Source organism: Lampris incognitus, chromosome 2, assembly GCF_029633865.1.
Source record: "Lampris incognitus isolate fLamInc1 chromosome 2, fLamInc1.hap2, whole genome shotgun sequence".
NCBI lineage: Eukaryota > Metazoa > Chordata > Actinopteri > Lampriformes > Lampridae > Lampris > Lampris incognitus.
The window spans coordinates 21,737,778-21,754,107 of record NC_079212.1 but is presented as its reverse complement, the minus strand read 5'-3'; the positions used below and the strand labels follow the sequence as shown (position 1 = coordinate 21,754,107).

General features: G+C 45.5%; 1 protein-coding gene across 3 annotated transcripts in view; it reads right to left on the bottom strand.

Moving 5' to 3' along the window:
- Positions 1-1,461: 1,461 nt before the first annotated feature.
- Positions 1,462-16,330, bottom strand: part of znf385a (zinc finger protein 385A) — a 36,582-nt gene continuing 21,713 nt past the window's right edge. Inside the window, exons 4-8 of one of the 3 annotated variants that reach the window (XM_056274759.1) lie at positions 15,531-15,557; positions 13,537-13,876; positions 2,727-2,911; positions 2,095-2,187; positions 1,462-1,710 (exon numbers count right to left, since the gene is read on the bottom strand). In XM_056274759.1, coding sequence (XP_056130734.1) covers positions 1,462-1,710; positions 2,095-2,187; positions 2,727-2,911; positions 13,537-13,876; positions 15,531-15,557 — 894 coding nt within the window. Of the gene's footprint in view, positions 1,711-2,094; positions 2,188-2,726; positions 2,912-13,536; positions 13,900-15,530; positions 15,558-16,330 lie in introns of all 3 variants that reach the window. The other 2 variants (XM_056274757.1, XM_056274758.1) reach the window with 2 other exon arrangements.

Here is a 16,330-nt window from a genome sequence, read left to right as displayed (position 1 = left end):
AGGCAGCATCATGACCGAATCATCTCATATGAACACTTAATGTTCATGTGAAGGATGGGTGAACTGAAGAGGAAGTCGGGGGAGGAGGGGTGGGGGGAGAGCGGGATCCTACAGGACAGGAGAATGACTGGTGAAAAACACAGGGAACATACAGGGTCATACCTTAGTTGTACCTCACCACCTACACGTTTACATTGGTGAGTAGTTGTAGAAAACGCCGTTGGGAGTGTTGCATGGTGTCGCTCTGTGATGGCTCGATGTGAACAGAATTCAATTCAGTTTTAAGGATTTTTTATACAGTGACCATGAATTAAGTTGTACTCTCAGCATTTCCTCACTGGGGTGCATCTTAAGAGTCAAGCAAGGGTATTCAGCTTGCAGTGAAAAGGGAATCTATATATTGACCAGGAGGATGAACCCATTGTTTTTCAGGTCAACATATTGATCACGGAGCGATGCCGACATTAAAAGGACAGTACAGTATGTACCAATGTATGACTTCAGCAGAGTCTCCTATCCTCTCTCCACTTTTTGATGGAGGCCCTTCTCTGACTATAATGGAGGTTGACAGATCTGCCCTCTGGCTATCTATGTTGGTACAGTCTATTTTCAAACACATTCGTTTGGGCCTGTGTGCGTCTGCTTGCTGCCTGGGGTGAGTGAGTCCAATGGCCCGTGCCAGCCCTCATCCCACCTCACCCTCCCAGGAAACGACAGGGGCATGCAACCCCATCCCCACCCCCCCTGAGCTTCACACATGTAAAGATGTGGCCACCAGCCAAAGTCTTATGTTTAATCTAGTGAGGATCTAATGTCAACATGCTGAGGAGCGCTGCCTGCACTGCTTTCTAGCGCTGAGAGAGACGTACGTACATACAGTACTGTGGAAGCCGCTGTAGCTATAGGGCACAAACACGCTCATCATGGCAAAGACCAATGGAAGCAGCTACCCTACTGACATACAATTGTCATGGTTTTGGTGGTGCATAGGACGAGTAGGATGCGTTGAACCATGAAAACGGGGGGGGGGGTACAGCTTGGCTCAACATATCAGTTTGACATTGGGTGCGATGTAGTGTTTCAGGAAAGATCCATGTGTTGTTAGTTTGCTCTGTAGCTATCAGTGTGGCTGTGACAGGGCCACGGTGCAAGGAAGAGGGAAGAAGGGAGGTGAGAGATGTAGAAGGGAGTTCAATGCATAATGAATATCTCTCCTCTGCTCATTCCATCTGTCTGTCACCTGGAAGTCTTTGAAATGGAGGGAGAGTTTCAGGTAAAGGGAGAAGGAGGGACATATGCTTCTCCTCCTTTCCAGTGCTCTTTTCCCTTGATTTTCTCTCATCTAGATATTTAAATGGGTGGATTTTTTTCCCCTATTGATTGCTGTTGATTATGTTTATTTCTTCACAGTGTGCTTTTGGAGTGGCTGTTCCTCACTGGCCAGGGTGAGAGGGGGTTGTGTCAGTAAGGGGAGAACAGGATTGGCCCGTGGGTGGTGCGGATGGGCCCGGGAGCGGGTCTCAAGATGGCGTGGCTGAGTGGCGGGCCTTGCAGTAGATGGTGATGTGGGTGGTGGGCGGGAGCTGCGGCACGGAGAGCCAACGGGTTGGAGGAAGCTGCAGCGGCCATTGCTGCAGCAACAGCCAAGGGGCTGGGCAAAAGCCCTGCACCCAAAGCTTTGGTGAGATCCTTAGAGAAGGTCAGAGAAGACTGAAAGGAGGAGGGAGTTGACAAATGAAGATGGAGAGAGGATCGTGGAGAAATGAGAGAAAGAGGTGAGGTGATGGGTGGGGGGGGGGGGGGAGAGAAGCAGAGACAGGGATAAAATGATTAGCTCCAGAGGGTCAACACATGGAGGGGGATCTTTTGATCTGTCATAATGCAGAGGTTTTCAATTCAATCACACAATGTTTCCAGGGAGCAGCCCAAAATGAAATGACTGGAAGGCTTCGGTAAAGGATAAAATCAACAAGCATGAACCACTCCAAGGCCTTGCAGACCCCCCCCCCCCCCCCGGTATCTAAGATTAACTCTGGTTATCTGATCTGTTGATTTCGGTGTGTCAAAGTTCAAAGGTGACAGGTGAAAAGTTACCGTGAGGTCAGCTCCCCTGTGCTTCTTGTGTCGGCTGAGGAGAGGGTTGGGTTTGCCTGCCACACCATCCCGGTGCCTTCGACTTGATATGTGCTGCGTAGAGAGGAGAGGGGACACAGACATGGGGCAGTGTCAGGCTGCATCACAAATCATTCCCATGTCTCCAAGTGCAAGTTCTTCCAAATAGATTGGACATAAAAGTAATTGGCTGTAAAAAAAAAAAAAAGAAGAGGAATTTCTTGTGTTGTGAATGGATGTGAAATTTTTTTAATGAGTTTTGGTGCCACATTTTTTGGCTTAAACAAGCTCACTGTTATTTAAAATTTCTACTGGCACTTCAAGGTTCAGCTCGCTCTCTAAGGTGCAATAAGCACCATAGAAAACCACTGGGAAAAGCGATGGCTTCACTTATAAAACGCTCTCTGTAAAAATTCGTATTGTATGCTTACAATTCAAATTAGGGAGTCAATTTAAATCTGGAGCACATTTTAGTGAAATTTGAAAAACCACAGATTAGTCTTCCCAGTTAGCAACAACTTCCAAAGTATCAAGCATTTTAGACTCTTCTAATGGTCCTAACATGGTTATTGGGATTTCATTAGTCAGGTATCTTGCTAGTTTTCTCCTCCAACCTGTTTGAGCTGCAGTTCAGAGTTGACCCGCACGTTGCAGATCTCACAGTGGAAGGTGCGTTCCTGAGTATTGGGGTCCACCGGCCCCCCTCCCTGCTCTCCAATGGGCTTGGGGCCCAGGCGAGGGTACGCCTTGATGGGTCCCAGCCCGCTCCGTGCTTCCAGAATGGTTTTGTGTTTAGTACCTGGAGACGCACACACAAACAAAACGCACAAAAACACATCAGATTTGACTCTAACCATGATGAAATTAGGTAAGTAGAAGTTAATTGAATATAATGAAGTAACGGTGTATACGAGTTACTATTCAATGCCGAAATGCGATGTGATTCATGCTGCTTCCATCTGTTGCAGCTGAAATGGATCTGCACAGCATTCCTTTGTTGCACAAAGCGGGGAGACCACAATAATGACAACTATCAGGATATGAAAGGAAGGGCACGTGGTTGGATTCTGCTCTGAAGGAGCGCATATGTGGAGCATACTGGGCACATGGCACCTGAGAGGGGAAGTGTTTAACAGCGTAGTGCATCCCATTCACCACTAGAGGGAAATAGCGGCTGTGCAGAATTGTTACAAAACGTTGCAAAACGAGAGTCTCCTGGCTGAGGATCTGGAAGAGGACTCGAAATCTTTCTCCAGTATTAATATGGTGAAAACTAATAGGGAAAGTCTGATCTGGAGGATTTAAGAGGTTTAGGCTGGTGAGGTCATGTGGTTTGAGCTATGCAGTGGAAATTGTGTCCGATTCAGATGTCGGTATAAGTTAACCAGTGTTAAGACCATAGACACCAATTCATGTTTAAATTTGCATGGTTTTGTGTTTTGGAAATTTCATTTTATTTTAAAGAGAATGAAAAGAATCTCAACATTAGACTTCAGAATTGACAAGCTAGCCCAAAAGACAGAGAAATTAACTTGTACAACATTACTATCCAAATACAATGGTTGTTCCTTAGCGTTTTCTGTTTCTTTCGTTCAGCAAATAGAATTTGCAGGATATGTTAAATGTGTAAATGCAAATTACATACTCGGAACTGCTTTAGTGTATATATAAATAAATACACAGATATATATATATATATATATATATATATATATATATATATATCTGTGTATTTATGTGAACAGAAAATGTCTATAATGTAATTAGTTTGGACAACCTCCATTGCCATCTGTCTGAATTTGCAAGGTCACACACCATGTGCAATATTTTCCCTTTCAAGTGGTCTGCATAGAAGCACCAAAGGCTTTGCCAAAATAGTTTCACGCTAACTAATTACATGTTTTTGTTCTTGGATGAAAAAAAAATTCCAGTTGTGTCCAGTCCTTTCTCCCTCTGCTTACCCCTGCCTTCCCCTAAGAGTAAAGCAAGCTGATTTTACTGGCTCTGGCTGTGAATTTGAGGCGCTTACTGAAACCCCCGTGCTGTGCTGTGAGCAGAGTTAAGGTGACAGAAAAGCGCGAAAACACTGGAGGAGGGGTGGGGATGGGGTAATGTGGAGGTTGTGGGTTTCACTGGAAGGGAAGGGGCTGGAATGACTGATTTCACTTGCGGCCAAAAATGTGCACTTGAGGTGCACATGGTCTTTACTCTCCTCTGTTCTTTTCTCAGCTGACAATAGACGGCCCTGTGGACGTTTCTTGTCTTTGCGCGCTTAAGCGACACGTAAACAGATGAGGCATGTATCAAAACAAAAATAAACAAAACATTAGAAGGAAACGGTTGCATAAATGTTGTAGTAATGTTGAACACACGGCATCATTCCTCTCCCCTCTTCATTTCGTGTTGTTTTTTTTCTTCTTTCTTTTGCTTAGTCTGCGCCACGCACACTGCTTGTGTCTCGATGTCTGCGCGACATATGCGTTTATTTTTGGAGGCCGGTAACATGCAGAATTTTGTTTTGAAGACTGAGAGAAAGATTTCTTCCAGATTGTTGTCTCCAAAGAGCTGATTTCACATTCTTAATTATTCCGGGAGTTGAACTGGAAGGCAATTGAGCTGACACTGTGTGTCACATGGTCATGTTTGTGTTCGATGTGCATTATGCTGTGTGTGTGATCTCTGTCTATACTTACAGACGCACATACATGATTGTTGTGCACTGGCCAACACGTGTACATGCAGATGCATTAAGAATATAAGACAGCTGAAAAAATTGGTGACACTTGAATTCTCTCATGTCTGGCTCAACACTGAGGTCAGCTGGATGTTGTGGGTGCATCTGTATTGTGTGTGTGTGTGCATATATATATATATACACACACACACACACACACACACACACACACACACACACACACACACACACACACACACACACACACACACCAATCATCAGCCAAAACATTTAAACCACTTGCTAATATTGTGTAGGTCCCCCTCGTGCTACCAAAACAGCTCTGAACCATCAAGGCATGGACTCCACAAGACCTCTGAAGGTGTCCTCTGGTATCTGGCACCAACACATTAGCAGCAGATCCTTTAAGTCCTGTAAGTTGGAAGGTGGAGCCTCCATGGATCGGACTTATTTTTCCAGCACATCCCACAGATACTCAGATCGGATTGAGATCTGGGGAATTTGGAGGCCAAGGCAACACCTTGAACTCATTGTCATGTTCCTCGAACCATTCCTGAGCAATGTGTGCAGTGTGGCAGGATGCATTATCCTGCTGAAAGAGGCCATCAGGGAATACCGTTGCCATGAAGGGGTGTACTTGGTCTGCAACAGTGTTTAGGTATCATAGAAAGTTGAATCAGTTCATCAACGATTGTTGTTTTCGGTTGTTATGCAGCATTATTGTATATAAGGGTGGGGATATCTGCAGTCAGTTGAGACTAAAGAGGTCACTTAGATGAGTGACGAAATGTTTCTCCCAGTAAACGTTGTGTCCAGATGAACTGATTCAACTTTCTGTGATTTTCTTACCTGGATTATTAAGCATGCATAAAGACAGTGTTTAGGTGGTGCATTTCAAAGTAACATCCATATGAATGCCAGGATCCAAGGTTTCCCAGCAGAACATTGCCCAGACCATCACACCGCCTCCGCCGGCTTTCCTACTTCCCATAGTGCATCGTGGTGCCATCCCTTCCCCAGGTAAACAATGCACATGCACCTGACCATCCACATGATGGAAAGGAAAACATAGGGCATTTGGGTTGCGTAGTGGTCTATTCCGTTGCCTACCAACAGGGGGATTGCCAGTTCAAATCCCCATGTTACCTCCAGCTTGGTCCAACGTCCCTACAAACACAATTGGCCGTGTCTGTGGGTGGGAAGCTGGATGTGTCCTGGTTGCTGCATTAGCGCCTCCTCTGGTCGGTCGGGGTGCCTGTTTGGGGAGGAGGGGGAACTGGGGGGAATAGCGTGATCCTCCCATGTGCTATGCCCCCCTGGCGAAACTCCTCACTGTCAGGTGAAAAGAAGCGGCTGGCGACTCCACATGTATCGGGGGGGAGGCATGTAGTAGTCTGCAGCCCTCCCTGGATCGGCAGAGCGGGTGGAGCAGCAACCAGGACGGCTCAGAAGAGTGAGGTAATTGGCCAAGTGCAATTGGGAGAAAAAGGGGGGGAAAATCCAAAATAAAAAAAGGAAAGGAAAGGAAAACATGATTCATTAGACCAGGCCACTTTCTTCCATTGCTCCATGGTTAAGTTCTGACGCTCACGTGCCCATTGTAGGCACTTTCAGTGGTCGGCAGGGGTCATCATGGGCACTGACCAGTCTGTGGCTTTGTTGCCCCATATGCATCAAGCTTCGATGCACTGTGTGTTCTGACACCTATCTATCATGGCTGAGAATTGACTTTTTCAGCAGTTTGAGCTACAATAGGGATTTATGGGATCGGTCCAGATGGGCGAGCCCTCACTCGCCACTCAAATCAGTGAGCCTTGGGTGACCATCACCCTGTTGCAGGTTTACCGGTTGTCCTTCCTTGGACCACTTTTGGTAGGTACTGACCACTGCATATTGGAAACACCCCACAAGACCTGTCATTTTGGAGATGCTCTAACTCAGTCATCTAGCCATCACAATCTGGCCCTTGTCAAAGTCACTCAGGTCCTTACACTTGCCATTCCCATCCTTATGATTCAGTGCAGGCCTTTTTACCTGCCCAGGGAGCTAACGGCCATTACCATTGCCGCTGTATACATCCCCCCACATGCTAATGCTAAGGTAGCACTTAAGCAGCTACAATGTGCCATCAGCAGACAACAGACCAAACACCCGGACAATGCCTTTATCATAGGTGGTGACTTTAATCAGGCTAACCTCAGGGCTGTATTGCCCAAATTCCATCAGCATGTCTCCTGCCCCACTAGGGGACAAAACACCCTGGACCATCTCTATACAAACATCAAGGACTCATACAAAGCTACTCCCTGCCCTCATCTGGGGCATTCTGACCACCTCTGCCTGTTCCTGGTCCCAGCCTACAAACCCCTAATAAAACGGATCAAGCCAGCAGTAAAGACAATCACTGTCCGGCCAGAAGGAGCAGTCTCTGAACTCCAGGACTGTTTTGAAAACACAGACTGGAGTATTTTTGCACATTCAGCTACCCATGGCTCCCATATAGACATTAATGAACAGACATCTGCCATACTAGCCTACATTAACTTTTGCACTGAGAGTGTCACAACAAAAAAATCAGTCCGCACCTTTCCAAACCAGAAACCCTGGATGACCAGTGAGGTCCGGCAGCTGCTGAAAGTCCGGGATGCAGCATTCAAGTCAGGTAACTGTGAGGCCTACAGCGCAGCCAGATCAAACCTCAAAAAGGGCATCAGAACAGCCAAACATAAATATTCCCTACGAATAGAGGACCACTTTCACAATAACTCTGATCCTCGGCGAATGTGGCAAGGCATTCATTCAGTCTATCACAGACTACAAAAGCTCTAATCGCGGTCCCGCTGTCCATGATGCCTCCCTGCCAGACAAGCTAAATCATTTCTATGCCTGCTTCGACAAGGACAATACTGACCCAGCCACAAAAATCCCCAGCCACCCAGAAAACCAGGTGCTCACTCTATCAGTCACAGAGGTCAGAGAATCACTGCACAGAGTGAACACACGGAAGGCTGCCGGACCAGACGGCATACCGGGTTGGGTCTACCGGGAATGTGCCGACCAGCTGGCTGAGGTCTTCACACCTGTATTTAACCTCTCACTGTCCCAATCTAAAGTCCCGGCATGCTTTAAGACCACCTCTATCATTCTTGTCTCCAAGAAACCAACATCCACATGTCTGAATGACTACCGACCCATAGCACTCACCCCCATTGTCATGAAGTGCTTTGAAAGACTGGTTCTGGCTCACATCAAAAACATTATCCCCCCCACATTCGACCCACATCAGTTCGCCTACCGTACCAAAAGGTCTACTGAGGATGCTATTGCCACTGCCCTACACATTGCTCTGACCCACCTTGAACTTAACAACACATACATCCGGATGCTGTTTATAGATTACAGCTCTGCCTTCAACACTATCATCCCCGCCAAACTAACCACCAAACTCCTCTCCCTTGGCCTCAACTCCTCCCTCTTTAACTGGATCCTGGACTTCCTGACCAACAGACCTCAGTCTGTTAGGTTAGGTGACCACTCCTCCTCCACCCTGACCCTCAGCACAGGTGCCCCTCAAGGCTGTGTTCTGAGCCCCCTCCTTCTCTCCCTCTTCACCCACGACTGCCTGCCAACTCACCCCTCAAATGTTATAGTTAAGTTTGCAGATGACACCGCAGTCATTGGCCGCATCACCAACAATGACGAGATGGCCTACAGAGACGAGATTGAGCACCTCACATCATGGTGTACTACCAACAATCTTGTCCTTAATGTGCAGAAGACGAAGGAGCTGATTGTGGATTTCAGGAGTTCTAGAAGCTGCAGCCACTCCCCCATACACATCAATGGGGTGGAAGTGGAGCATGTTTCCAGCTTTAAATTCCTTGGAGTCCACATCAGCGAGGACCTTTCGTGGACATTAAACACCCAGGCCCTTGTGAAAAAGGCCCAACAACGCCTGCATTTCCTGAGGAGGCTGAGGAGCGCCCGTCTACCCCCCAAAATTCTCACCAACTTCTACCACTGCACCATAGAGAACATCCTGACCATCTGCATCTCAGTGTGGTACGGCAACTGCACCACAGTAGACCAGAAAGCTCTGCAGCGGATCGTCAAGGCGGCCCAGCATATCACCGGTACCCAGCTCCCAGCCATAAAATACATTTATCACAAACGCTGCCTTCGAAGGGCTCTGAGCATTAGCAGAGATCCCACCCACCCCAACCATGGACTGTTCTCCCCCCTGCGCTCTGGGAGGCGCTACAGGAGCCTCAGAGCCCGCACTACCAGGCTCAAAAACAGCTTCTTTCCACAAGCTGTTGCCCACCTGAACCTGGCTACCCACTGAATGTCTAGATATTTTTAAATATTTTGTACTCCAGCTCTTTTTTTATTTTTAGCTTTGGTCCTCATGTGTGTATATCTTATACTGTGTTTGCTGTGTTTGTCTGTGTCTGTCTTGCACTGTTTGGTGAAGCCACAGCCCTCATTTCATTTTTAACATGTGCCTGCACATTGTTTTTAATGACAATAAAAACTGAATTGAATTGAATTTTTCCTGCTTCCAACACATCAACTTCAAGAACTGACTGTTCACTTGCTGCCTAATATAGCCCACCCCTTGACAGATGCCATTGTAGCGAGATAATGTTATTCACTTACCTGTCAGTGGTGTTAATGTTTTGGCAGATCTATTATTATTGTTATTAAAATAGATGTAGGAAAAATCTAATGCATTTCAGTACAAGCTTGTTTCATGCATCACACACTCATCAGCTGCCAATGTGATTAAACGACAAAGAAGAACACACAGTCAATAAATATTACGTTGCCCCTCGCCACGCCCCTAATTTCGGTTGTCAACAACCAATGAGAGGATAGAAAACGTGCACTATTACAACCAATGGGGTAGGTAGTTACGATGCACAGCAACCAATGGTGGGATAGAAAAGATTACAACCATGGGGTAGGGGCTTGTTTTGAAAAAGCAAGGATTTTAAGGGCCAGGACACTACTGATATGAGTATAAGGAAGTCATCTACCAGGCATCGGTGACAGGAGAAGACAACTGCAAAGTGGACACTTACATTGGACTAACAGAGGGCCCTTTTAAAATTAGGTTTATCGTCCATATGAGTAGCTTCAGGAACGAGCATTCAAGAAATGCAATGGCCTTAAGCTGCCACATTTGGTCATTAGTAGACAAGAATATTAGTTACTCTATTTCATGGAAAATCCCCACAAAGAACAATGCATATTCAGTTAACAGCAAAAGATGTAAACTATGCTTGGTAGAGAAATATTTTATTTGCAAGCCTGATATGTCCACCTTGAACAGTAGAAATGAATTGGCCACCAGCTGTAGACACAGAAAAAAAATATCTGCTTTGCAATTACAAGTAAACCAATGTCGTTATTACCCCCCCCCATTAGATTCAAGATTCAAGATTCAATATTCTTTGTTACGTCTCATTATACAAGTACTAGAGAGTCAAATTCTTGTGTTTCGGCTCCTCAACACTGCAGCAGCAATAGTAATAAATAACAACAAAACAGAACAAAAAAGCAGTAATAATATTTAAAGTAACTGGCTTCTTTAGAGGTAAAAAAATACAGGCAAACTGTAAAATAAGTAAAATTCTGTAAGGTCGTTGGGAAGCACGGAACGAGACGTCCTTACACGGCGCCATCTTGTGTACACATGCGACATTTATTAGATGTTATGTTTTTATATTTTAACTGTCTGCCCCTCCAACTGTGCCCCTGCACCACTCCACTATATGATATACGTGAAGTACCCCATTTGATGTTATCTTGTTATATTTTAAATGTATGCTTTTTCACAGTGCCCCGGCCCTTTAAATCCTTGCTTTTTCAAAACAAGTCCCAAGCCCTACCCCATTGGTTGTAATGTTTTCTATCCCCCTATTGGTTGCTGTGCATCGTAACTACCTACCCCATGGGTTGTAATAGTTCACGTTTTCTATCCTCTCATTGGTTGCTGTCCACCGTAACTAGGGGCGTGATGCGGGGCAACGTAGTATTTATTGACTGTGTTTTTTCTTTGTTTTTTAATCACATTGGCAGCTGATGAGTGCGTGACACAAAACCAGCTTGTACTGAAACGCATTAAAGTTTTTTTTCCTACATCTATCTTGATATTCCTCTCCTCATTTGTTGAGCACTTTTATCAACACAATTGATGGTTTCCGGGGGGGAAAAACGCTATATACACACACACACACACACACACACACACACACACACACACACACACACACACACACACACACACACACACACACACACACACATACACAGCTCTCTCACCCTTTTTTGGATGGTGTGTGTCTTCCTCAAGCCCCGGTCCTCTACCAGAGGCCTGGGTGTTTGGGGGTTCTGCACAGTATCTTAGCTGTTCCTATAGGACTGCACTCCTCTGGACAGAGACCTCAGATGTTGTTCCTGGAATCTGCTGGAACCAATCTCCCAGTTTGGGGGTCACAGCCACTAGCGCTGCTATTACTATATTATTATATTTACTGTGGATTTCACCTTCCACATCCAATCTAGTTCTTCCTTCTGCCCTTGGTATTTCTCTAGCTTCTCATGCTCTTTCTTCCTGATGCTGCTGTCACTCAGGATTGTTACATCAATCACTACAATGGCCAAGAACCTAGAACTGATGATTGAGATATATACACATATATACTTATGCATGTGCCTGTGCGCAATTGTGTATGTGTTGGAGAAGGTACACACGCACACCTGGAAAGGAAGATTTCTTTAAATAATGGGAAGAGGTTCAAAGTCCTTTGCAGGAAACAAGATCACAGGGAGAGGTAGGCTGGTAGGGAGTAAAGGATTAGCCAAGGCGACGGGCACCTCATGGGCCTTGACCAAATGTGTGGTCATGTGTAAAACCTGCCTGGCAGAATGCTGAGGCCTTTACTCCTTTCATTTTGCAGCTTAAATCTCTGATGCGGTGGTAACCAGCTTCAACCCATCCTCCTCTGTGACGTACTCAAGTGGAATGCCTTGGGCTGCTATGAAAGAGTTTTTCTGCTGCATGACGCAAATCACGATATAAATCATAAATCTTTCAGAGAAAGAGCTTTCTCTAAATAATTATGCCTTGGGCGTGAGGGGGCAGGTGTGCGTAGCAGTGAGCCATGCAAGAGAACATGAACACACAGATGAGGAGGAATATGCTGCCACAGGGCACCTTCATACAGCTCCTGAATCCAGGATTGAAGTGCTCGGTTACAGAGTTCGTACTTGACCCGTGTCAAATGGATCTGTTATCTGCTGATCGGAGCTACTTTCAGGTCTGGGTCCCTCTAATGTGACATTCAGAGTACCAGCAATGAAGCAACATGCAACAATTTTGAAATTTCAGTTTTTAATAGAAGTTGCCGACATGAAGCTACAAACGTACACCCGACATCTGGCACACCGTAACAGACCCGATGGGCTAAAAACTAATGTTGAGCTGGCGTCAACTTTCTTAACGCTCCAATGATGCGGCAAAGTGTCATCCAATCATAATCTGTTGTTGTTTTCACCACCCTGTCCTCTCTACCGAAAGTTCCTAGTTCCATCTAAATGGAATGAAAATTAATTTTTAGCCTAATCCCCAATTTTTCACTTACATGATAAAAAAAATGGAGCTCGGTGTCTGGGTAGCATATTGGTCTATTCCGTTGCCTACCAACACGGGGATCGCCAGTTCAAATCCCTATTTTACCTCCAGCTTGGTCGGGCATCCCTACAGACACAATTGGCCGTGCCTGCAGGTGGGAAGCCGGATGTGGGTCTGTGTCCTGATCGCTGCACTAGCGCCTCCTCTGGTCAGCCAGGGCGCCTGTTCGGGGGGAGGGGGAACTGGGGGGAATAGCGGGATCCTCCCACGCGCTACATCCCCCTGGTGAAACTCCTCACTGTCAGGTGAATAGAAGTGACTGGCGACTCCACATGTATCGGAGGAGGCATGTGGTAGTCTGCAGGCCTCACTGGATCAGTAGAGGGGTGGAGCATCGACCGGGATGTGAGGTAGTTGGCAAAGAACAATTGGGGAGAAAAATCCAAAACAAATAAACAAACAAAAATAAATAAATAAATTGAATAACATTTTTTTTTAGCCTCTTCTTCTTTCGGCTTGTTCCCTGTTTCTGCACAGCACCAATGGTGGTCTTGTCAGTCTGCATACTGATTTGGCAACATTTTACGTCAGATGCCCTTCCTGACACAACCACCAACCCTATGGACGGGGGCAAAGGTAAAGCGCTGGATGCCATCCCAGTATTCATGGACTTGCGCGCATGGCTGTCGCCATTTTAACCTAATCCCGTTTTTCACTTACATGATAAAAAATGGAGCTCGGAAGAGGGTGACAGGAATTGTTGGTGCACCAGGTATGTAAAAATTAACGGTGTGTTTTTAAATGCACAATTCATGGTTTACAAGCCCACGATCATATTATCCATGTTGAGCGCCACCTGAAGGGCGACTTGGCAACAACATCGCTGGCAATGATTAACTACTTTGTAGCTTTGTCTTCTGGTATCTGAATGCACTGTCATCCTAAAAGGCTCAAAGTGGCGTCCATGTTTGTTTTTATTTTTGTTTTCTTATTTTCAAAGCTCTGATGGTATAAGATACGGGATTTGGCGGCCAGGAGTGTGTGATGTGTTTTAGTATGTGTCTGATTGACTGTGACCAGATTAGCCTACCTTTGTTGTGAGCCTCCAGCTGTGACAGGGAATTGACGGCCACCTTACACAGTGCGCAGTACAGCAGCTTCTTGGCCTTGTCCTCCTCTGTCTCTGGGTTAGAAGGGCTGTTGGCAGCTGAGGCCCCGGGCGCTCCAGAGCCTGGGGGCCCTGAGCCAGGCTGCTCTGGGTTGGTGCTGCCACTGCCACAGCCTAGGGAGGAGGAGGAGGATGGAGGTATCAGGGGAGGTGTGGGGGTGGGCAGCAGGTTGCACACCGAGGGCACGGGGGAGTCCATGGGTGGAGTCGGTGGGGTTGTGAGTGGAGGAAGTGGCCCGGGGGCCAGCAGGGGCCCGTTTAACTGTGACATGGGCCGTGTTTCATCTATAAAAAATGAAATAAGAAACAGACAAGGGGAGAATATTTATGTCAGATATATTGCGGGCAAATATCAAAGAGCTGTTTTAACAACCACAAAAATAAAATGACTCGAACGAAGTTTTACTACTAACTTCGCTGCGAGCTCCATAACTCCATTTAGAAAGAATAACAAAAAATGAATAAATAAACAAATGAATAAATAAAATTCTTTGCCGTTTCAACCACATCTCTAATCAGGGCCAGTTGAAAAGGGGACTGCACAGTCTGGTGAGATCAGACAAACCGCCCTGCACAGCTTGCATGCATAAGTATTTTCAATTCCTTATGCTCCATAATTGTGTCCCCTGTAATTTCAAAAGCAGCATGATGAACAGAGGATCTGAAGACATATAAATAGCATGTATGGGAACAGACACACGTGTTTCAGTTTTTTCAAGTGTGAAGTTGAGCCCTTCTCTCACTGATGTGGGTTCATATTATTAAAAAGTTTCTGTAGGGGGGGGTTACAGGAAACAGCCACCTCCATGTCAGGATGTTTTGTCTCACTCTCATACACTTGTTGGTTTTGGCTGGGAAGCGAGCAAGCTATCACTTGTTTTTCTGCATGGAAACATCTTAATATCCACAAAAAAACCCTTCACAGACTGAGGTCACCGCTTTTAAAATTTCTTCTCTCTCTTTTCTTCTCTGTACTGCAGATGTTGGTATATTTAGTCCTGTTTTGTTGCTCATCTGTGTATGTGCATATGTGTCTGTATGTATAGGATGAGTGAGCTGGTAAGTTTTTAATGAATTACTTTTTTTTTCCTGGTGAAATGTTTCATTAAAAAACTGCCCATGAGTCAAGGTCTCCTGCTCGTACACGAATATCCTGTATAAATATATACACTTTTTTTTTTTGCACATATGTTTCTGGTCAGCCACTCCTATATGCAATGGCTTTGGTATTCACTAAGCAATGGGTGTTGGCTGAATAAAGACCCCCTAAATTTGGGTGGGGTACATTTCAGAGCTCCACTGGGTTGCCCCCCACCAGGGAGGACTAGCAGCCCTTCCTCCAACCTCCACAGGATGGAGAGCCGCAGGCCTGGGATGGAAAGGCCCCACAGGATTATGGGTCTTAAAGAGGATAAGATGGAGTATTTATGAGAAGAAAACAAATATTGACTTTAACTGTTAAATTTCCTTTCCAGGATTCCAGTATGCTTTGTCATTTTTGTTGCATGACATGGCCCATTCCGGCTATGCTAAGGTGTCCTATTTGTTTTACTTCATTTTTTAAGATAAAAAAAAAAAAAAAGGCCTCATGAAATCCGATCATTCAATGAATCACGTGTTGTACATGAGGGCCACTTGCCGAGGAGTTAACCGGACTTGTCATGGCTCCTCCATTGCATAAGCTCTGATGAAGATGCCATTGTAAGTGCTTTCCATTCCACTGCTTTCCAAGACAAAAAAATTCTCTCTTTCCACATTGGAAGTTTCCAGCTGTTGAGCTGATGGTTATGCAGTGCTTTTGTAAAACAGATGTTGTGACAAAAGACTAAGAGGAAAACGAAGAAAAAAAGTATACTTTGGCTGAGTAAGTGTGGCTAGGTCAAAGTGCTGGGTTATAGGTGGGTGCTCTTTAGGACCGAGCGTGGAGGGGCTTCAGACGTGGACTGGGCGTAGTTCACCACAACACGCATTAGGTTGGTTGTGTTGGCAGGAAAGCTTGTACACTGCAAAGTGCAATGAAGAATAGCAGTTTGATCACCGCTTTTACTTTAACATTACGGTTGAGGTTCATGGCCAGGTATTTTACATAATTTCTCATTCTCACCCAAATATGTGCACGCACACATACACATCCAGCTCGATACTATGACAAGGAAAGAATCCAGAATCCATAGTGCTCATACCATGTGGTTTGAGTTAAGCTTAAGTGAAGAGAAATAACATTGCCGGGGCCAACACATAATAGGGGATTTCATGATGCTTGATGGGCTGGAGGTCAGCCATACCAAACTATCACATCAATACATCTTGCTTGCTTTACCTCATACTGTAATGAATGCCTCATACGCTCTGCCTTCTAAGCACGAGTTCAGCTCTACGCTAAGCTAGCAAAACCTTCATTGCACTTCTGGCTGTCTTGTGCGCCACACAGCTAAATGTTCCTTTTTGTCATGTTCGTCTCTTAAGTGGAAACTCTGAAACACTGGTTCTTGATTTGTCAGTTTCTTACAGCTGCAAAGGGAGATTACCAACTTTTTTTCCCCTGCCTTTGCCTTGAGTACCCTGTCACCCATCATGTTCTAGCAAATACCATCAAGACTTTCTTGACTTTCCGGAAACAGGGGACATGCTGTAGATCTTGTGTGACATTGGTCAGGCACTTAACAGACCTATTCCTCACTGATAACAGACATCAGAGCCATGTGGAAGGGTGAAT